General features: G+C 39.9%; 1 protein-coding gene and 1 long non-coding RNA gene across 20 annotated transcripts in view; one reads left to right on the top strand and one right to left on the bottom strand.

Moving 5' to 3' along the window:
- Nucleotides 1-4963: 4963 nt before the first annotated feature.
- RESF1 (retroelement silencing factor 1) overlaps nucleotides 4964-22171 on the bottom strand; it is a 36533-nt gene continuing 19325 nt past the window's right edge. For 15 of the 19 annotated variants that reach the window (XM_039708272.1, XM_039708282.1, XM_039708278.1 and 12 more), the window contains 3 exons: nucleotides 16482-21774; nucleotides 15658-15732; nucleotides 13330-14511 (listed from right to left, as the gene is read on the bottom strand). In XM_039708272.1, coding sequence (XP_039564206.1) covers nucleotides 14369-14511; nucleotides 15658-15732; nucleotides 16482-21735 — 5472 coding nt within the window. In that variant the 5' untranslated portion in view covers nucleotides 21736-21774 and the 3' untranslated portion in view covers nucleotides 13330-14368. The other 4 variants (XR_005627373.1, XR_005627374.1, XM_039708287.1 and 1 more) reach the window with 4 other exon arrangements.
- LOC120501688 lies at nucleotides 11202-14172 on the top strand. The gene is made up of 2 exons (XR_005627375.1): nucleotides 11202-12118; nucleotides 12166-14172. It is a non-coding gene; the product is annotated as an uncharacterized LOC120501688 (long non-coding RNA).

Here is a 22171-nt window from a genome sequence, read left to right as displayed (position 1 = left end):
TCCCCAGACACCCTCCCACCTAAACTGACAGGCTGTCCCAATTCTGGATTAGTTTGAGCATGGCTAAACCTCTTCCTCTGACTGCAGTTAACCTCTACATGAATAAATGCTTCAATCTTTGGAGCGTGAGGTACTGACTGTCGGTGCAAATTTTAAAAAAAACCTTCAAAGATAAAGGTCTCTGCAGTCTTTTGTTTCATTTTCTGCACATCACGCAGATCTGATGTTTTCAGTGAATGCCTCTGAATTAATGGTGTTTATTCCTTGAGTTAGGAATGAGATCTGGAATAAATGAGTATGTCTCTAAACAATCCTTCATGCTGAATGTTGCAGACCTGCCAATATTGTGGAAAATCACATTTACCTGCTCCACAGACTATTTCATCATCTTAAGCACTCACACAGCCCCACGCTGACACACAGGCACAGCAGAGCTGTGCAGTGCCCAGGGTGTTTGGTATCTCAAATGGCCAGGGCAGGTTTCTGTGGTAATTCCACACGTGTTCCTGCACTTCCCACTGCATCACTTGCAGACATTTCTGAACAGCAGGGAGCAGCAGGCAGCGCCAGCTCACTCCTACTGCAAGAATTATTTGCCATAGGCTTGGATGTTCTACATTTCTGCTCTCTGTTCTTCCTCACAGGTTTATATGTCAGTAGCTGCAATTGGTTCCCTGGGAGTCAAAAAAAAATCTTTTTTGGTCTTTGAGTAGCTTTGTTTTTCTTAAATCAATCTTCAACACTATGTAGCACTCTGTTCTGCATATTCCTCTTCTTTTTGTCCTCTCTCCATTCCCCTTTATATTCTCTGCTTTCCTCAGGTTTCTCCTGCCACCTTACCACTGATACTATGAAGGTGTACAACAAAAGCTACACTTCTTTACAAGATTTAATTTCATATTAATACTGCATAGAAGACAAGAAGTCCTGCAAAGCCATTAATAAAGTGAAAATTCACAGCATATCTATATATAAACTCTAATCTAAATAATACTGACATTGCTGCTGGGTTCAGCTGCCACATGCTGACAGAGCACTGATAAAATACATGTGATGTATCTCCATCCTTAAAAACACATATAAAAGAGCTATATACCAATGAGACCAATTATTGTTCACTCTGTATTATGAAATGAGCCAAAGCCAGCAAGCACTCATTGTGAACAAATCGATCCCATGTCTCAGCTTTTCTGGCTGCAGCATCAGAGGAGTTCCAGACAGATCTCCCACTCCCAGCAGTTATTCTGCCATTCCTTGCAGCTGTCTTTAAAGCCTGGTCTTGAAAATTTTACTCATGGAGACTCCACAAGTAGATCAGGGAACATACCTGTATCCTCTGCCTGCAGTTTGTAACTGAAGGAAATGGTTTGCCTGAAAATCTGGAAGGCAAAGTATGTTGGGGAAAAAAAGAACTCTTATGTTTATTTTTGTTTCTTTCACTCTAGGGTGCTGAACAACTGGAAGCAAACAGAAGGGCAGCAACAAAAAAAAACCAAAAAAACCCAAACAAACAAAACCTTCAAAGAGATGTGGCATGTAAACCTCTGTCATTTCTGGGGTTGGGGTTTTTTTTCATCCAAGAGGGCTAATGCTTCAGAGCAACAGCATTTAACTTGTTAGCCAGGAATTACAAAAAGATCTGGCAGGACTGCCCAGCTAACAAAGCAGCAAGAGAAGAGCAGCACAGATGAATGCAGAGCAGTGCACACGGTGAAGTGACCTTAATTCTACGTTCTCAACAGCTTTTGTCACCCGGTGTTCTCCTACGTCATTGCAGACAGCGTTTGCAGGATGAAGCTTTCTATCCCCTGAGCAGCAAAAAGACCAGCAAGGGAATTTAAACTTTCTTTTGGTACTCCACAAGGCTATGGTCTAGCTGGTCTTCTGAGAGGCTCTGGCCACTGCAACAATGAGATTTTCCAACTAGAAAGGATACAGATAAGGGGAGTCAGATTGTTTCCTATTTCTGACTCATCTCTGCTATAGAAGAAAGCAAAAAGATTTGTTTTCCTCATTTTGAAAAAATAGATTAACTGAGGACATGATAGGGGTCTAGAAAAACATAACTGACATGGAGCAGGTAGTGAGGGAATGATTAGTCTTTATTTTTCATGAGACTGGAACCACGGGGCACTCAATGAAACCATCAAGCAGCAGGGCGAAGACGAATGAAAAAAAATACTACTGGCACATGTAGTGCCTAATTGTATTGCAGGACATAACATCCTGTTATTTTATAAAATCCTGATTTGTTTGGATGCCCAAAGTGTAAATAAATTCTGAAACCTACTAGATGGCTTCCTAGAGGAAAGGTCTGTTAAGGACAGTTAGACAACATTACGTAGATAAAATTTCTAGATGAGAAAGTTTTTAAACTAAAACTTGCTGGAAATTGGAGAAGTATCATGGAAAAAATATGAATCCAAGATTGGTTTTATGACTTTTTCTTTCCTACCAGTGCTGTAGTAGACAACAGATCAGATGGGGTATATGTATATAGTACAGCTGTTTGTCTTCTGTTTCATCAGAATGACTAGTTACAAAAGCTATATATAGTCAGAAATGGGAAATTATATTAGAGTAATAAGTACTGCTTGTTTCCATGACAACATCAAACACACAAAAACAACACTACTTCTCCCATAAAGAAAATCTATGTATCTTGAATCATAAAGTTCAAAGTTTTGAAGTTGGAGATGATAGGTACTGATTGTTTCCATGACAACATCAAACACACAAAAACAACACTACTTCTCCCATAAAGAACATCTATGTATCTTGAATCGTAAAGAAAGTTCAAAGTTTTGAAGTTGGAGATATGGAGACATGAGAACAATAGAAATTTATACTAGTGAGGGAAAAAAATGGCGAACACAATGAAGTAGCCCTCCTGTGAGGTTCATATCTGATCTCCAGTAAAATTGTGAGTTTTTCTGTTGTTTCATGCACATTGTTTTCATGTGCAGGATTAAATTTTGCAAGAAGTCCACAGGGCAAAATGATGACATTTTCATATCTGTCATTTTTCTCCTTCATCAGGTGTAGGAGGAAAAACTAGACTTTTTTTCCAAAAGTTGATTGAACTCAGAATTTGGTAGTCAAATCATATAAACTCAGGAAATGCAGAGAAATAAGAAGAAGAATAAAGAATGGAGCACCCATGTACAACCAGTTATTTTTCTTTACATTTTTTCTACAGGTGATGCCAAGAAATTTCAGACAGGCTTAAATCAAAGTGTTGCCTTAAGCATCAGCATTTAATTTCCTTCCAGCTCACATCCCAGCCAGTGCCAAAGACAGATTGGGAATCTGATCAACAAGAGACCTGATTTCCATTTTGATAAGGAACTATAATTACTAGAACCATCTTGACAGATAGGTACTGTAAGAAATTAGTATTGCTGGAAGAGAAATTTCTTTCTTCAGCTACGATAATGAACTGGTTTTACTGGCTATAGAGGCACTGGTTACCTCAGTGCCTCTTTAACAGATTTTGAGAAAAGACTCTCCAAATTAAACATGCCCAGGAAAGATGATAATGTTCATCTCCAATCACAGGACAACTAGATTAATTATTTCAACCTAAAAATTATTGCAGATTATTCAGCTACATACTAGAGATTCTTTATATCCCCACTGAGTCTTGCAACTTTAGAATGTTTTTGTTTAAAGGTGATTTTTGGTATTACACATCTCACTGAAATTTAAATCACATTACCAGATATGAAGATCTAAGTGGTGTTTCAATACAATGCAACATCAAATTAATTGGCCCAGATACAAAGGACAGTTTTGCTTCCTTTTCATGTCTGTGTATCTTTAAATCTTTTCAGAGTCTAAAACTCAGGCATAGGGGCAGATATTTTATTTGTGTTTCTTTCAGCATATTTCAACTGAAATGTTTCAGATTTTTTTGGAGATGGGTCATGTATACCTTTTTTTTTCTTTTTTTTCTTTTTTTTTTTCCAAGAAGGAATCCTAATAAATTCCATCAGCATTTTTTTCATGGGATTTTTTTGCCCCCAAAGACCTGTATCCTGGTGTCTGTGTCCAGAGAGAAGGGTGTATGTATATACTCCTTGGAAAAGGAAGAAGTTCTTCTAAAATAATTTTTTTCAGCTGAATTTCTCTATACTCTTGTGTTTTGCATTGTTATCAGACCTCACTCATGTCAGAAAAGCAGGAGGAATAGCTTTTATTTTCCAGCAGAAATTTCCATATGGGTCAGCCTTTTTGATTTTGTAATATTCTGCAGCACTGGAGAACAAACTCAGACAAATTATCATCAACACATGGAAGCTGGAGATAGATGACTGGAAGTTTTTTGGCCCCATTTTTTCTCTTATTCAGCCCAAACTACTTTATTTTTAGATTCTGCTACTTTGTACCCTTCCATAAATATTCCACTCTTCCCTTTGATTGCAAGTTCATAATTAATTTATATTAACACATTTAAATCCAGAACAGGCACTCATATAATAATTTGCAGATTTTAATAGTTCTTTGCCATCTCCCGTCTCTTCCTCCATTGAATATCTACCCCACTATTTCTTACCAGAATTAATAAACTTTAATCCAATTGGTAAAGATAAGATTCATGTGCAAAAGTTACAGTGCTGAGCACAAACTTCCTTTTTCTTGTATCTTGTGCTAACAGGGTTCATGAGTCCTGTGTCCTTCAGATCCAGTGGTCTCAGTTCCTAAGCCAAATAAATGCTCTGCAGACACCAATTTGATGTATTTCATTTGCCTGACCTAGAAAGCAACTCCTGGCTCATCCATATCCTACCTGCAGTTTCTGTGAACACAGGCTGGGTCCAGTTCTCTTGTTCAGGAGGGATGTGATCGAACAAGTTGCTCACAGAACCTTCAGAGGAGTGTCTAAACACCAGATTTACTCTAAAAACTGATCAGGAAATATAGAAAGCTGAGGCTTGCTAACAGCAAGGCCTGCAAGCCATTCCTCTCCTCAGCATTTTTCCACATTCCACTCCTCCAGTCATCAAGGCAGGCAGCTTCAGCTTTGTTCCACCCAGTTCCAGGCCAGATCTCCACCTTCTCACTCTCTCCAGAAACTGGTCATCCAACAACTCCTTTAAAAAAAAAAAAAAAGAACAAAAAACTGCTTTCTTCTACCAGTTGGCTTTCCTTGAGGATTTCCATGCCTTGCCAGGTAATGCAAAGCTTGTTACCTGCTCCCCAAATAGGAGACAAAGTTATTCAGACTACTTTAACTAGATCTTTGTTTATTTTCTCCACGGAAAATATTAAAGCACCACCCAAAGATCTAAGGTTCCAGTCAAAAGTAATTTATTACAACCCTTTCTGCTTTTGCAGGTATGTATTTTTCCTCAAGCACCATCAAAGTGGTAATTAATGCATTTCTGCCCTTTTTTGGCCCAGCAGAGCAGCACAGTTACTACATGCTAGTTTCCAAACCCAGATGCATCACTTTGTCATTCCTTACTTTGATTTTTCCTGCTCACATGAAGAAGTCACTTTTGATAACTGGGTCAACAGGAGGACAACATTTAATTACAGTTCAGAGTAGTCTTGATCATGTGTTTCCTCCTTTTTGATGAAACCCAAATAAGATCAAAGACTACAGGTCTTCTTTTCTGCCATATGGACGCTGCACTGGACAGTTGATTAAAAGTCTTTTTGGCATTAAACAGTTGGCTCCTTTCCGAATATAAAAACAGGTTTTGCAGAATCAAAATTTTAAACTAAGAAAACTTTCTGTTTACAATTAGAACAACTGAAATATTATCTTCATTGTACTCAATGAAGAATATACTGAAGTTCAACTTCTTCCAAGTTACCCAAAATGTTTCATTCTGAAGGACTTTTACAATTAACTGCCAATTACAGTGTCTTGTATGACACAAATTAAGAGTGTCAATCTCCGTTCTTTCTTAATGTCTTGATAGCCATGACACAATGCAGTGCATTATTTATTTAAAAAACATGAATGTTTCATTGTGAGAGCCACAGGATTTTCACAGTGTTATGGAAAATGTTCCTGACCAGAAAATTCTGCTTTATAATGAGCATCAGGTTATTCAAAAGCAACATCCAAGATGCAATGCACAATGTTGGAAAAGCTTCATGTGACAAATCACTCTGAAGTATTTTTAAAATTAAGAATTATTTTTCAGATAATATGACTTGGTCCTATGAAGTTATTAATATGATTATTGCACAGTGCAGCAGTGTTCACTGGTTATAGAATCAAGTTCTGTTAGTAGTCACAACAAATTGCTTCCAAGTGGGGCTGCACTACCTCATTTAAAACCAAAATTTGGTCTGTGTTACCGTAGATTCATGGGAAGTTAGAGCAAACTGTGTTTCCCTGGCTCAATGTCAAGCTGCTTTGTTTTCACACAAATATTTAGCACTTCCAGAACAAAATCTTGAAGGGAAATCAATTCATATTTGTATTTTTAGAAGTGCCTAAAACTTGTATAAAGATCTGATGTAAATTTAATATGAATATTTTTCTATGAGAAGTAGAAATTAGATATTTCTTTCAAAATCAGGATTTTCCTGGTTACTTATTTAACTCTTTGTTCTGCTGGCCAATTACAAGTTGTTTTGGCAGCATCACGTAGTCAAGTATTTGTAAGTTTATACTGCATCACAGTGTAAGTTTTTTTGTGCAAGTACCCAAATTAAGCACTTGCACATTCAGGAAGTACTTACCATGGTAATTCTTAATCCATAAGTACCAAGAGATTTTACATCATGGAATTTTCTTCTGTTAAAGGGCCAGATTCTGTCCCTGCCTACAAACCACTGAGGTATGTGTGGTACCAAGATTGGCCCTGCTGAACTGCTGTGACTGGTGCACTGAAAAATAAAAGCAGATAAATTTGATTATCAAGGTGATGAGATGTTTGTGTGATCCCTGGACAGGTGAGCTTTTGCCCTTGACTTTAGGAACGGGCTACCCAAGAAAGTGACTGGGTCACCATCCCTGGAGATATTTAAAAGTCATATAGATGTGACACCCGGGGATGTGGTTTTGTGGTGGGCTGGCAGTGCTAGGTTCATCATTGGAGTCCATGATCTTAAAGGTCTTTTCCAACCTAAATGAAGCCCTGATTCTGTGAATTCAGATCTCTGATGTACAAACCACCCTCCACTCTGTGCCCAGCACAATTTTAAATGTCTCTCTCGCGGCATCCCTCGATTTCTGCTTCACCAAGGTAAGACTAGGCTAGCTGAGAGAAGACAAACATTTTTCCTGAAGTATCCACCATAACCTCATCCTCTCCAACAATGACTTTCATCATCACTTCAACTGTGATATCTTGTAAAGTGTCTTCTGCTGCTCCATAGTTTTACATGACAGGCAGAATCTCACATGCATCGCTGCTAGCATCAGCAATGGCTGTCCCGGGGCCTGACACCTTCCCTGTGCACTCCATTGACAAAATGAATGATTTTACAGCATAGGCATTTGCAGACATCTCCCTGGAAAATTAGGAAAAGGGAGCCAGCCATGTGACAAACCCATCAGAGAAGCTGCCCCAGTCCCAGGCTGTCCATCATCCCTTCCAGAAGGAAGCAGTGCCACTCCAGAGGATTGTTTTCGGCTTTGTTGGGCTGGCATCAGAAGCTCCCCGCCCTTCTGAGTTTCAGGGTTGCAGAAGCAAAGCCCAAACGTTTGACAATTTATAAAAACAAGGTTACTTTGTTTTCCATCCTAATTTTTCATTGCCTCGGCTGCTCTGCTGGCAGGCAATTTCATGAAGATACGGTCTGATAAACTGACTTTGAACACTGAATCAATTGTGTGATTTAAAGCAAGAGCCCAAACTCAGCCAGCAAGTCATAAAGCAAAAAATTCATTAGAAAGGGAGCTGCAGTAAGCCACTCTAATAAGGGGCATCCTAATACTTTTATGTTCAAAGCATCCTATAATGATAAACAATACTGTGTTTGAGATGTAAAGAGACTGAAATAATTGTTTATGAAATTGGAATATATGGTTAATTTAGAAGAAAAGAAAGATTCACAGACATGCTGATTTTTAATTCCTTTTCCACATAGCTGCCTGATACAAAGGCCATGAAAGACTGGTTGTTATTAAGTGAGATCACTCATGGCATTTCTTTTCCACTTTCTAGCCACAGAAAAGGCAGTAAGGAAAATTAGACTGACAAATCTTCCCCTAGATGGAAAGAAAAAGCAGAGCAAAAGAAAATCCATGTGTTCTCACTTGTGGAATTTCATGTTATCCCATATAAGGCCAAGTTTATGCAGCATGTGTATCAAAAATTCTAAAACCCTGGGTGTTATAAAATCACCAGGACAACTGCCAAATGCCAGTTTCAAGGCATCTGTAAGAGGCTAAGACAAAATTCAGGGCACTTTGGGATTCCAGTGCATGGTAAGCTGCACTAGAATAAATGGCACAACAGATTAATATTTCATGTCTCTCAAACTAAGTCATCTTTTTTAATAGGGGAGAGACCCAGCAGAAGGGAAGGGCTGATCAGCTGAGCCTCACTGCTGGCAGTGGGATGGTTTAGTGCCCTCTGACCAGTGTGTGCCCCCCACAACATTCCTGCCCTGGCTAGGCACCACATGAAGACCAGGAGGCTCAGCCCCATCCAACCTGACCCTGAATGTTTCCAAGGATGGGGCATTCACTAGCTCTTTGGGGAGCCTATGCAAACACCCTTACCTTTTCCTTTTATCTTGTCTGAATCTACCCTTTCCTATTTTAAGTCTATTGCCCCTTGTCATGTCACAACAAGCTCTGCTAAAAAGTCTGTCCCCTCCATGCCTGGTTGCAAGGCACAGCACAGAGATGGCAGGTGTCCCTCTATCCTTCAGACCACTTTCCACTACCACTGCCCAAATCCAAGTCCCCAGACCTTTAGGCTTTGGAAAAAACAGCCAGTGCCAGAGAAATGACGATCAATTCTTTCATGCCAGTGTTATAGTACTGACCAAGACAACCTTCTCTCTGCTGACAGGGGTGAAGCCCCTGGCTGGGAGCAGAGGCACACTGCAAACTTTGGGTTTCTAGCAGTGAGAAAATGGCAAGCCCTTAAAGAACAGACAGATGTTGCTGTAGTGCTGAATGCAGTCTCCACACTGTCATCTAGTGGATTTAGTGGTGATAGCCAGAGCCCAGTTTAATACTACTCTGTAATTTCACTGAACGTAACTGCAGCTTAAATTTTTTTTTTCCTGTACACTTTCTGCCTTTTCTCACCCAGTTCTCTTGGGACATCTCTTTTCTGAATCCTCCTTTTACAATAATTTTCTTCTCAAAATTTTAAACCTTTAATACAACAATGCCCTTTTCTTTGGGTTATTGCAATTCCCAGGCAAGCTATTTCCCCAGCGCAGTGGCTGCAGAATGTATTTCCCTTTCCTTTAGGAGAATGTATTTTCCTTTTCCTTAAATTAGAGTAGAAATAAGTTTCTTGTGTGGGCAGGACAGAATAAATGCCCTTAGAGATTTATTATGAGTGATGTAAGTGCCCTCTGATACCCCTCCAGGCTTCAAAGACAGCTCTACAGGCTGAGCACACAGGGTGTCTGTAGGTGAACAGTGACTCTGCCTCTCCAGGCTCCAGCCCCACAGCTTGTAGGCTCCTGCTCTGAAAAATTGCCAGATAAATTCAAGTACTACAAACACAAGGAAAACAAAATTATGCCAGCTATGTTTGCCTAAACCTAACAATTATGGAACTATGATAAACCTAGCAGTGTGTGGGTATGATAAATATTAGCAAAGTGGAGTATGACAAGCACCCCAAAATCCTGAGCTCTTCCAGTTCAAGAGGGTCTGCAAGATGCAGCTGTTGGGTCCAAGCTCATGAGGGGTGTCCCACCTCATGTGTCAAGGTGCTGTGGAGGTGTTTGTAGCTGTGGATTCACAGACAGTGGGATTCTCTGATGCTATCCTATTTTGCTATCTGATGCTGATCCTATTTTGCTAAGCCTACCTATTGATAATTGATTTTTCCTTTCATCCTCTAGGTTGTAGTGACCTGAGACCTTCTATACTTGCTCATTTATGGAGCCAGATTGCTCCTCATTCCTGGGGAGTCAGCTCTGAGCCTGTCCCAGGGGCAGCCCACCATTCCATCCACATCCCACAGCTGCCTTCCTGAGGAGTCAGCTCCCCAGGGTCACCCAGAGACAACTGACCTCTTCTCTCTCGCTCTGCAGCTGGTTCAAGCACTGGGATTTTGCAACATCAACCCTATGGGCTTACCAGATGTTAAATCAGCAATTAGCTAAATATATTATCTCCAGGTCAGCAATTCTCTCACTGTTTTGCAGGTATAGTAAGTCTGTGATTTGGCCAGTTTCTGTCCTACAGAAGAAATGATAAATATGTTTGTGCTGCTTTGGCAATTTTGTCACTGGCCCGTCTCAGCTCAGTGGCCCCTTTTCTGTGACCCTCCACTGCCTGCAGCTTCTCTTACAAAAAATGAGAGAAGGGAAAAGGATTTGTCAGAAGTTGTAAACAAAGGATATGAGGCCACTGACGTGCAGCAGAAAAGAGAAATGCAACTTTAAACATTCAGTATAACAGTTTACAAACCACGCTCCAGAACAGCTTTTCTTCTCTGCATCTGTGCTTCTGGATTCAGAGGCTCTATCAAAAACCTCTTGGATGAGTGCAGAGGCTATTTTTAATAACAAATTTCAGTTTAATAATTATTTTAATGAGCCTCTGGGGAAAAAAAAAAATATATGTATCTTCCACAGGCCACAGTATTGATCTATCAGGGAAAGAAGCCCATTGCCACATTCATGGCTGACTCCTAAATAAAAGCTGGGAGTGCAGGAATCAGTCAACTCCTCTAGAGAAACCCAGATTGGCTCCTTCAGCAATTAATTTTCAAGCATTGAGATTGACTCAGATGATGATAAACAAATGAAGAAGGACATGACACAAAAAGGACAAAGAATTAGGAGCTAACAACAACTGCTGGAAATCAAGTCTGTGTTAGACCTTGCTAACAGGTGGCCACTCTCTGGGAGATGACAGCTAATCCACCCTGTCACCAAGCTTTTAACAGAAACCTGTCCCTGTTGAAAGGGCTACGGGAGTAACAGAGGCCAGGACAGGAGAACAGTTATTTCAGAACAGAATGCCCCTTCTGTATCTTATCATGAATACATAGACTAAGTCTCCCAAGTAAGGCAAGTAGCTATACTTACTTTGGTACTGGTGCTTAAGCTCATTTTTGGGGGGAAGCAATGCGACACCCTGTTCTGCATTCACCACTGACAGCTCTCCAAATAGGTTTGAGTTGTTTTACTCCCAGTCCAGGCAGAGCATCCTGCTACAGGATGAGACTTGTCTCAAGGAATTTTTAAGTTAATTAATTTCCAATTATTAAAAACATTTGAGTAGTGATTTGGATTTTTCTTTAAAAAAAAAAAACATGCACAGGTAACCCTTTTCCTTCCCCCATTCCAGGTCCAGCGTCTCTCCATCACCCCAGGCACCTCTCCTCCCCCTCTTGCAATCACTGCAGGGTGCAATACACTCAGTTCATTCATTGAGGCAATGGACAGAGCAGGGCTACAAAAAGACAAAGGGATTTCTTCCGCTGGAATCCCAGGAAGACCTCTGACCAGCTTCACACAGAAAAGAGTACTTGCAGGTATAGATAGCATCCATGTCTAATCCTCATTAACTATAGATTTGGCCCTTCTCCTGTTCCCATCACACAGAACAATGGAGTGAGTGAGGTTCTCATCAAAACACTGTGGAACAGCTCTCTGCAGTTTCTTATCTCCCTTGCCACAAAGCCTCCCAGGAGTACAGAATAGCTGAAAGCCCCTTGCACTAACCCAGAAGAGTGCCTCCCTCCCAGGCAGCAGTGGGGCTTCTCATCTTACTGCACTTTCTAACCCCCAGAGACTATGCTGTGTATGGAAACTTGTCATCACAGCACTAAATGAGTACAAGTCCACAAAACCAGTGAAGTTCACAGAACCATTAAACCTTAATAATTTACAGTGTGTATTGAATAGCCACTTCCAAATATTAAACACGTCAATTTCCTCCTGTGCTCTCTTTCCCACACTCTTTCTATAAAATCTATATTTTTGTCATAATGTTTTAAAATTTAAGGTTTAGGGACTCATGCATCAGAACAGGTTCAACCATTAAAATTTAAGGTTTAGGGACTCATGCATCTTGTCTGTAGTTGTTTACGGTCTTATCAGGGGAGAAATTTGCATTGGATGTACTTGCACATCAGAACAGGTTCAACCACAGTTAGTTAGCTGCATGAGATGAAGAGCAGAAATGCTGAGCAGCAGCATCAGGCTTCCCTATGGAAAGTTTTTCTTGTTGGCTCCTGTGACTGCCCATTTATCTTGTAGTTGCTGGAGATGCCCACAGGTGAAACAGGCAGTGTTAGAGACAGTTGTATCTGCTCTGTATCTGTCTGTCAAGCCAGCAGGACCACGGTAAAGTCTGGTGTTTACATGTGACATTTGTGCACATATCCACAGTGCTCATCCTGTGGAGCAGATGGTCTCCAGGCTTTTCTCTGTAGGTACTCCTTGCAGCCCTACCACTGCTCCTTACAGATGTTTTCCTTCCAGCAGCTGTCTGAATGGATAGTGGCCAACTTATGAGCCACAGCAATTTACCAGAGATTCCAATATCAGCAAAAAGTCTATCCCAAAGATCCCAGCCATACCAAATCAGAGCAGGCACAAGTCACAATGTCACGCTGTCACAATGTAAATATTGTCCCAGAGCCAAGCTGCACTTCTTGTACAAGAGAGGAAGGAGACACAGCTGCATCATCCACTGGGACTCAAAACTGGCATTCTTGCTTATTGGATGCACAAGATCAGTGAGACAACTTCTCCAAATATTTAGAACATAAACATCATGGGTCACTGGATCAAATAATTTTCTATTGAAAAGCATTCACTCAAGCATTTATGTCAGCTTCATGTATCATTGTGCAGAACAAAACTCAGATTCCTGACAGGAATTCTGTTTTGTTTGTACTGGGTACACTTAAGGCTGCAATAAATCTTCTTTCATGCAGGCAGTATAATACAGGTAACTAAACTCTCAAGAAAATAAAAAACCTTTTCAGAGTTGACAACATTACTACAAAATCCTCCAGTGGCAACATTCCCCATAGACTTAGTTTGGCATCCAGAGAGAGAAACTAATAAACTTGCAACTACTTCCTTTTAACAAGGAAGATCCATCATTTATTTTAAAGCTGCATTTCATCTGCAGGAGTATCTTCAATTCCTATTTAACTAACTGCAGTAAGCACAACTTCATATTTTTAGGAAAAAAAAGACAAGGTGTAGTCCTCAAAAGTTTATTTCAAGTATAAAAACTGTTCAGTAAGGTATCTACAGGGTTTTTGTTCAGCATAAAGGTTTAATAAGATAGAAAGAATCAAGTACCAAATCTCTGTAAAAATACGATTTGATTTTAAATTTTGAGTAACAGTGAAAAGGCACTTAAACAAAAGACAGCTAATGACAAATACAACTGTTATGTCACAGTGAATGTGTAAGCAAACATAATCTAACACTTTATAAACAAAAAAATTAATCACAGTCTAGCTGAACTCAGCAACATAATCCAGACAAGAGTAAATTCGAACTCCCTGCACTTCAACAATAGAAGTGGCAAAGAAAGAGAACGAGAAAAGCAAGAGAAGTCTCCAGTAAACTAACAGTCTGCAGCACTGTGTTCAAACTATGAACTCAAAGTTCCGTTCATCCAAGCTCCACAAAAAGAAATTTAACAAAACTGGGTAGCAGCATGAATACTTCATAAATGCCCCTGATCTGTATGCTTGCATTGAGGGGTTTGTATTTCTAATCCCAGTTTAGAAAAAAAAGTTTCTACAGAAACAGAAGCAAAACCATCAGACTACCCTACGTGGGAAACAGAAGTGTAATGCTAGGGAATCCACTGCAGTCCCTTTGCAGCAGAAGTATTTTTCCACTGCCAGCAATGGAAAGTATAATAAGTAGATGTTTTTGAGAATCAGGAAAGAAAACAGGCTATGACAGTTTAAATGAGTTTGTTATTTTTTGGTCAAGATTCAATGAGCTATTCTATCTTTATAAAAAAAAAAAAAAGAAAAAAGGCAAAAGAAGCAATACGTTTAAAACAGCATTTACAGCACCAAAGAATATCTGGACAATAAATACAGAATAAGATGGTAATTATTCACAGATATGAGGAACAGGGGAAGGAAATTTTCAACACCCACCAGAAAACTGTGGGCTTTTACAATTATTCAGCAACATGAAGTAAACAGAAAAAAAATCATTTTAGTGTTGGCATTTTTTTCTTAGTGATAGTGAGACCTTTGATACAGGAGTCCTATCAAGATTTTTGCATCTTTTTTTCCAGATACATTTTCCTGTAGGTCTGAAAAATCTCTTTTGAGTCTTTGACAGGAATGTGAAGAGTCTCTCCATCTCCTTCCAGGATCTGTATAGCTGTATCAAGGGGAATACTGTCCTCAGCTGCAAGACAGACAAGCACGTTAAAGCAAGAGTCTCAAAGGACTCCACTCCTTATACATGTGGTACCTAAGACCTTCCAGTGTCAAAAAGGATGCCACAAACTTCCATCCTAAAGCACCAGGCACTTCAGATTTAAAACAATCTCCAATGCATCTTTAAGCACAAAATGGCTATTTGGGTGTCTTCACGGGAGTGATTTCTGGAGATATTAAGAAAGGTATGACAGGAAACATGCATTTGTGAAAGGAAGAGAAGAAGCAAGAGGAAGGGCCAAAATGATGGCAGATACCAAAGCCCAAGGACACAGGCAACAGCAACAAAAGATGCAAAGGTTGCAAACGATGTTACTTGCAACACCACAACACAAGTACCACATGCAAGCCCTCTGTTCTAAAGCGAAGAAGCAGACAGCAACAAGGCTACAGAATGCATTCTGTTTCCTGTTAGACCACAAGAAAAACAAAATGAGAGCTAGAGAGGTACCTAAAGCAAAGAAACAAGGACAGCTGGGAGCAACCTCACCCCAAGATTTACAAAGGATGGAACAAACAAGATCCTGAGATGAAAGTTGCCACTGTTGTGACAGTTGATTCCTAGAGGGTATAAAAGACCATCCAAAAAGCAATTTGCCATTCAAGAGAAATGAGGAAGATGTAATAGTGGCCCCACTTTTCCTCTGGGTATCATACAGATTATTTTTTCCAGACTACTGGAACACACAGATCCCGGAACTTGTGAGCACAGGTGGTATGTGTGGACATCAGCAACATACTGTGAAAGCCAGATTTATTTTAAAAATCACTTTCTGTTTTTGTACTAGGTTCTGCTACATGACTTTCTATATTTTAAAGCATGAAAGAGTCTTTATATACAATTGAAAACTGTATTTCAATGTTACTAGTGCTACATCCAAGTTAATGGCACAGGAAAATCTCAACATTTCCAACAACATATTCATAAAGCAATAAAAAGCTATACAAATCTTTGAGACTTGTAAGTCTATTCTATGGTATCCATTTAATCAGGAGAATGAGTAAATAATAATTTTAAATGCTTTATTAAGGTTTACTACTGTAAAGGAACATTTAAACCACGCAAAGAGGATTTAACTTGTATTTCAAATGGGACATTCAGAAGTCACTTCACCTGTAGAGATCTCTTCCAGTTTCTTTTGCTTCACTGGTTCACATTTTAACCAATCTTCTTTTTTACTCTTGACACCTAAAAATAAAATTTTCAAAAAAATGTTTCTGAGGTTCCTTTGTCACAAGTTTTGTCCTCTATTCAGCATTAAATTCTAACAGATATTAGCACACGCAAAAGAAAATTTCCTTTGGGTATGAAAATTACTCCAAGCGCTGATATATACAGCTTAAGAAAAATAAAATACAACATTTGACATAAATATGCTTCAGAATGCACCATGTAAAACGTTGAAAAGGGGGCTAAGGAAGAGAAGGAAAAATGGATGCTTGAAGCAAAGATGGCAAAGATTATGGGGACTATGGGCAGAATACGTCTGCCCTAAGCCCACTCTATTCCTCAATGTCACAAAGATCGCTCCCCCTCTGCCCAGCCAGACTGATGCACAAGCAGGAGAACAGTGAACACAGACCAGATCACCTTTGATCAGATCACCCTCACTACGCCAAGGGAATCTACTTTCTACAACCAAGCCAAGCTAACTTCTACAAGTACTTTAGAAAGCTGCCTCCCAAAGTTACTTGAAACTGCCATGCTCTAAAGTATTCTAATTTCATTCTCTAAGACTTACAGATAATTGAAGGAAAACTCCCATGTTCTTTTTCAGCTGAAGACACACCTGTGGTCTATCAGAGAGCAAGTTAGGATATCTCAGCTTTCAGCCTCCACAGTCCCATGTTTTCACTGTCTGTAGCTTTGTGCAACATGAATTTTAAAATGAATACATAGTTTTTACTTACAAATTAATATTTAAGAGACCATCATACCTTCTACAACGACTTTATCTCTTTCTGGAGAATTCTTTGCAGCTAAGCTTTCTTCGCCAGGGGCCGGATTTCTGAACAGTATCTCTGGATACAGCTTGAACTCAAGGACTTCCTGTTTGCATGATTTCTCAACTGTCGAGACAGACACATCTTTTTTTGAGCTGCTGCCTTGTGACATTTTGGTGGTTCTATGCCAGACAGGTCTGACAGGTGATGTCTCCAATTTTGTCAGAGAGATGCGCTCCTGTGCTGTACGTTTAAATGCCACTCTGTTCAGGTAGTGTTTTTTGGGTTCCTTTTGAAGATGCAGCTTTAGTCTGTTATTTCTTCTGTTTAGGTAGAGAAGATTTTTATCAGGAAACATTTTCTCAGAGCACTTGTCTTTATTTTGACCATCGAGATGTCTTTCTTTGCTAGAAAAGAAGTTTTTAGACATGCTAGAAGATCGAGCCCTTTTTCTCTGCAGTTTAAGCACAGAGCAATCTGCTAAGGAACTCCTTGGCTTCCAACCATTTTCTCCATTCAGTTTTTTAGCTTTGTCAGCATTTAGCAAACAATTGTGTGCAAGCTGCTTAGAACTCTTTCCTTCGGATTGTTTCAGTCCTTCCTCTTCCAGCTTTGCTTTCTTAAATTCTCTCTTCCCAACCATATTTTCCTTCATCTTCCGTTTGTATGACTGCTCTTGCAAAGAATGAACTTTCAGAGATTTATGCTGAGAATATTTTGTGTGTCTTGATTTGAAGTCTACAGTGCTACTATCGGAGAATTTTACAGCATCAGCTCGATAACTATTCAATTTTTTATGTTTTATTTCTGCTGGCAATTTTGCTTGCTCTTTGACACTAATTCCTACGTCTTGCCTAAGCACTTCCTTTTGTTCCCTGCAGCTTTGTTCTTCAGCGGAGTTCTCTTCACAAGTTGTTTTTTTTAGTCCTTGACTGACTTCCGATTGCTTAATTTCAACAGTTTCTGACTTCACAGTTTGATTAATGTCTGTTTTGGATTTCATGGTCAGGCTTGGTTTGGTTGTATCTTTTGAAAGGGACTCAGTTTTGAAAACTCCCTCCTTCTTTACAGGCAACTTCGCCATGTTGTCTGCATATGTATGATCAGTTTTTTCTGGTAACTCTTCAGAAGCTGTCTGGTGCTCTTTTTTGAAAGAATTCAATTCTTTACTTGACACTTGGGTTCCTTTGTCAATTTGCAGATGTTCCTTCAAACTGCCGCTTTTGCATTTATCAGCATCCTGGTTTTCAAAAGAATTAACTGGTCCAATTTTTTCCTGCCTTGTTGTAGGCAGTTTGTATTCATCATCCACCTTCAGCCTAGGTTTCTTGCTCATTTCAGAGGTGTATTTGCAAGTATCTTTATTTTTGCTAATATTGTCTGGGATTTTTTCAGATATTGTCAGGTCTCCTCCCACTATACAGTTTCCCTTTTTCAAGGCATCAGATTGACTGTTGCTTTCTTCTGTCTCTGCAGAGTCAGTATTTTCAGCTTTTGAAAGTTGACAATCATTTTTGTCTGAACCAGATGTTTCTAACTGAGAGGGACAATGTGGTATTTTATATGCTACAGATACACCCCCTGATAAAGAGCCATCTTCATTTTTTTCACTGGGGTTAGAAGTTTCTTGTGGGGTTTTTTCCTTCTCACATAGATCCTGACTAGGCTGGACACTGCTTTCAAGGTTGTTCTTGTCAGCTGAAGCCTTTTCTGACTGTTGCCTCACTTCTCTCTTGCTGTCACTATAGGGACACTGGTTGTGCACAGGAGACAGTTCTTGAACCTGATCAGATCTTAACACTGCAATTTTAGTCTGATTTACTGGGTCCTTCAAATGAGAATTCTTGTCACAAATTTTAACCTCTTTTTGAGACTGATTCTCTGCCCCTTCAGCCACTGAACGATTTTGTGCTGCTTCTTTTGTTAGCATATCAACACCTTCAATGCCATATGGAAACTCTTTCACTAGAGCAAGCAGCTGATCTTTTAGATATTTACTAGGTTTTGCTCCAAGGAAGTTCACCTCCTTTTCCGTACTATTTTTACTGGGCGTGGAATTTTGTTTACTGCAGTCTCCTGGAACAGTGGGTGCATTTGTTTTAGCAGTTATGCTGATAGAGGAATCCAGTGAATTTTGAGCTAACTTTTGTTTTGTATTAGGAGGACTTTCTAAGGAATTTTCAGGATGCTTGGAAGATGTCTTGAATGACGTGTTTTGTTCAGAGGTAGGAACTGCTTTAGGAGGATTGCCACTGCTTTCCTTCTCCAAATGACTTGATGATTCTTCCAACATCTTTAGCAGCAAGCTCTCTCTTTGGGCAGTGTTATTGCTCAGCTCAGTTTTATTCAAGTCCGAATGTTGTTCCTTTTGCTTTGTACCAGATGCATTTCCTTCTGATTCCAGTGTCTCATAGACTGATTTGAACATGCCTGCTATTTGTGGGTTATAAAACTTATCACCTTCAACAAGTGAGCAAACACTAGAAATACAGAGCATGTCATTTTCCAGCACAGCTGTAGATGTATCTTCTGCCTCTAACACAGCTTGCTTGTCTTCATGGTCTCTTGTACCTTCTTGAGAGATCTGACTACAAAAATTTGTGCCTGATTCAGGAAGAGGAGCCTTGTTTTGTAATCCAAACTGCAGATTTCCTCTTGCATCTTGTGCAGATTGACTAACTTTCCTTTGGTTTTCATCACCTACTTTCATCTGTTGCAAATCTGAATCCACTTTTTCTTCCAGAACACAATCACTGGGTGATGACCAAGCATTTTCTATTGTTCCTTTGGCAGTACTTGCCACATTTAAACCATTTTCCCCCTCTTCTTGCAAGCTACCTGTGCTCCCCAAGTTGACTGCTGGATAGGTTTTACCTTCAGATGTTGGGATCTTGCCTGCCTGCTCACTTAGTGTTCTTTGTTCACAAAGCACTAAAGGAGAGACAACTGCAACTTGAGGTTCAAAATTTTTTATCAAATTGGAAGTCAGTGTATCAAGTTTTTGTCCCACAGAGGTAGTTGTTACAGGCAAAACAGCCTCATCCATGCTATCCAGCACATTATTTTTTTCTCCCTTCTTCGTGTTTTGGTCAGAGGATGAAACCTGACTGGCTGTGGTGCTTTCATTTGACTGTTTATTTTCCACACTTACAGATTCTGGTGGATACTTCCCCCACAAGCGCAGGCATGCAACCAGCTCTTCCATAGAGTAATTACAATTGCTCTGGCTACAGGATGCATTTTCAGTAAATGGTGTTTTTTTCTGAGCTACCTCAGTCTGCAATTGAGCATCACCAGATGCAGTTGTTTCTGATGCAGGAGAGTTTGTGTGAGCCACAGATGCCTGCTCCCCTTTCAGACTTTCTACATTCTTCTCACTAGTGTCTTTTAGCAAGCTTCCACCCGAGACAGATGTATCAAGCAGTGGTTTTTCACTACACAGGAGATTCGTCAGTATTTTATCAGCAGTAGCACCAGCTGTCTTCTCTTTCAGCACGTTTGTGCTGCTCAATACAAACTGAAGAAATGATGAGTTCTCAGGGCCAATTTGCAGAGTCTTTGATGCAGTCCTGACAGAGCTCCCCGCTTGAGTAAAACACGAAGCATTGTTCGAGGAAGTCACAGTTCCTTGAGAAGAGGCCAAAGCATGCACATCCCTTTGTTCCAAGATGCTCTCAGGATTATTAAATTGAGCTGGGACTTTGCTCTGAGAGGGAATAGCAGTGAAGCTTGATGAAAGACTTCCCTGCTTCACCTGAGGGTTACTTTGAGTCACCTCTAATCTTCTGTTATCAGCACTGGCTAGGTTTTTATCATTTCTTTCTTCATGTGAAACCATGAGCGTGGGCCTCTCTGTCCTCACTGCTTCAGATGGGGGAGGCTGCACATTTTGTTTGGGCACACATGGAAGACAATTAGGAGAACATGGATAACTAGGAGGAAGAGAATGAGTATTTTTTTCATGATAGATTTTTTTTTTATAATTATGAACCGTTTCAAGCAGGACAACCCTTTTTTTAAGACATTTCAGCTTTTCAGCTTCCCAAGCTAGTCTCTCCTTTGTAATTCCTACTCCATGCGTTGCTGCCACTGAAGAAATCTGAGCATTAACAGGCCCATTCATCAAACTACTAGTCTGGCTCTCTGGAACTGAAGCAGGATCACTCAGTGGCTTTGAAGAAAGAGCTTCTATTTCTTTCACAACATCAAGCAGTTCTTTGGGAATGCCAGGGGATGACACAGAACTTTCACTAAAAGACCGACTGGCTGTCACACTTCCACTTGGATTACAGACATTCCTGATGGATTGACTAACTTCTCCAGATTGCTGCTTCTGACAGTGTTGCTGAATACTGTTAAACCCAGGAGCATTTTTTGGATCCAGTGAGCACCTCTGCTGGTTTATGTTGTATCCATTAGGTACATTTTGCATTTCCTGTGGTACACCCATTGAAGATTGTGCTGCAGGCCTTGAAACACAGTTGGCAGGCAACAAAGATGGTGCAGAACATCCTCTAGGAGCTTCTGATCCCATCTGACTCTGCTGAAATTGTGGCAGCTGTACATTTGTCCCAGTATTTTGATTCGCTGAATACAAAACTTTACACTGATTATTGGAATTAAATATTTGGGGTTGGACATGTTGCCCGGAAGTACCAAGAGGAAAAGAATTATTCTGGGGATGAATGCCACCTTGATGTAGTGTTGCAAGTCTCAGGGAATTATGCTGCAGCATTTCTGGCTGCATGGTGTAAGTGTTGGTATTGCTGTACTGGGGCTCTCCAAGCACATTCCTTACATTATTCCCTGTGTTCACTTGAGAGGACAGAGGGGGTACATTTCTGCAGGGATAACTGTAGGGATTAGAGACTGGCCAAGAAGTCGGAGTCATCTCTGGCCGCAAAGGGGAATTCTGAATGGGAGGTTTTAGAGCTGTTACGTACATCTGTTGATTCCTTTTAACTGAGTATTTTGACATAAAAAAATTATTACCAGTTACTGATGCTCCTGGTGAGGTTTGATCTGAAGTTTTGAATCCTTCAGCATTTACAGCAGGGAAGGCAACATTGATAGTTGGCATATACACGATTTGGTTATTGTCAGCATGAGTGAATGCATTTTTAGAGGAGTTGGCATTTGTCTGAGGAAAGGCATGTCCATTAGGAAGTAACTGAGTGAAACATGCTCCTTCACTTTGCAGGTTTGTATTTGCATCAGCATTCTGGACTGGCCTTATATTCCAGTCCATCTTTTCTTGTTTTCTTTTTCTTCAGGCAAAACCAAGATGCTAAAAAAAAAATTTTACAAAAATTACAACCTTTTCATGAAGACCTATTTCACTTACTAAGAAGTGATTTAGAATGCATCATGAACAGAACTGTTGAACCTAAATTGCTGGGTAGGAGAGCAACCCCACTAGCACAATCTGTAAATATTAATGCTGTCAATGTCAAGTCGCACAAATTGTTTCCCAGAACACATTAAAGTATAAAAGGAGAAGCGACTAAAAACTCAACTCACTATCTAATTACTAACAAAACCTTCACATTATTCTGCTAATTCTAATAACAATAGACTGCTGTATTTGCTGCCTTCATCCAAAAACAATGGGAAAAAACTCCAAGGCACATGTATAACACAACACAACACAACACAACACAACACAATAAAAAGTACTGAAGAGC

This window comes from Passer montanus, unplaced genomic scaffold, assembly GCF_014805655.1.
Source record: "Passer montanus isolate IOZ18808 unplaced genomic scaffold, ASM1480565v1 scaffold20, whole genome shotgun sequence".
In the NCBI taxonomy this organism is placed as follows: domain Eukaryota; kingdom Metazoa; phylum Chordata; class Aves; order Passeriformes; family Passeridae; genus Passer; species Passer montanus.
Note: the sequence above shows the minus strand (reverse complement) of the source record. Positions and strands in the feature narration are given on the sequence as shown.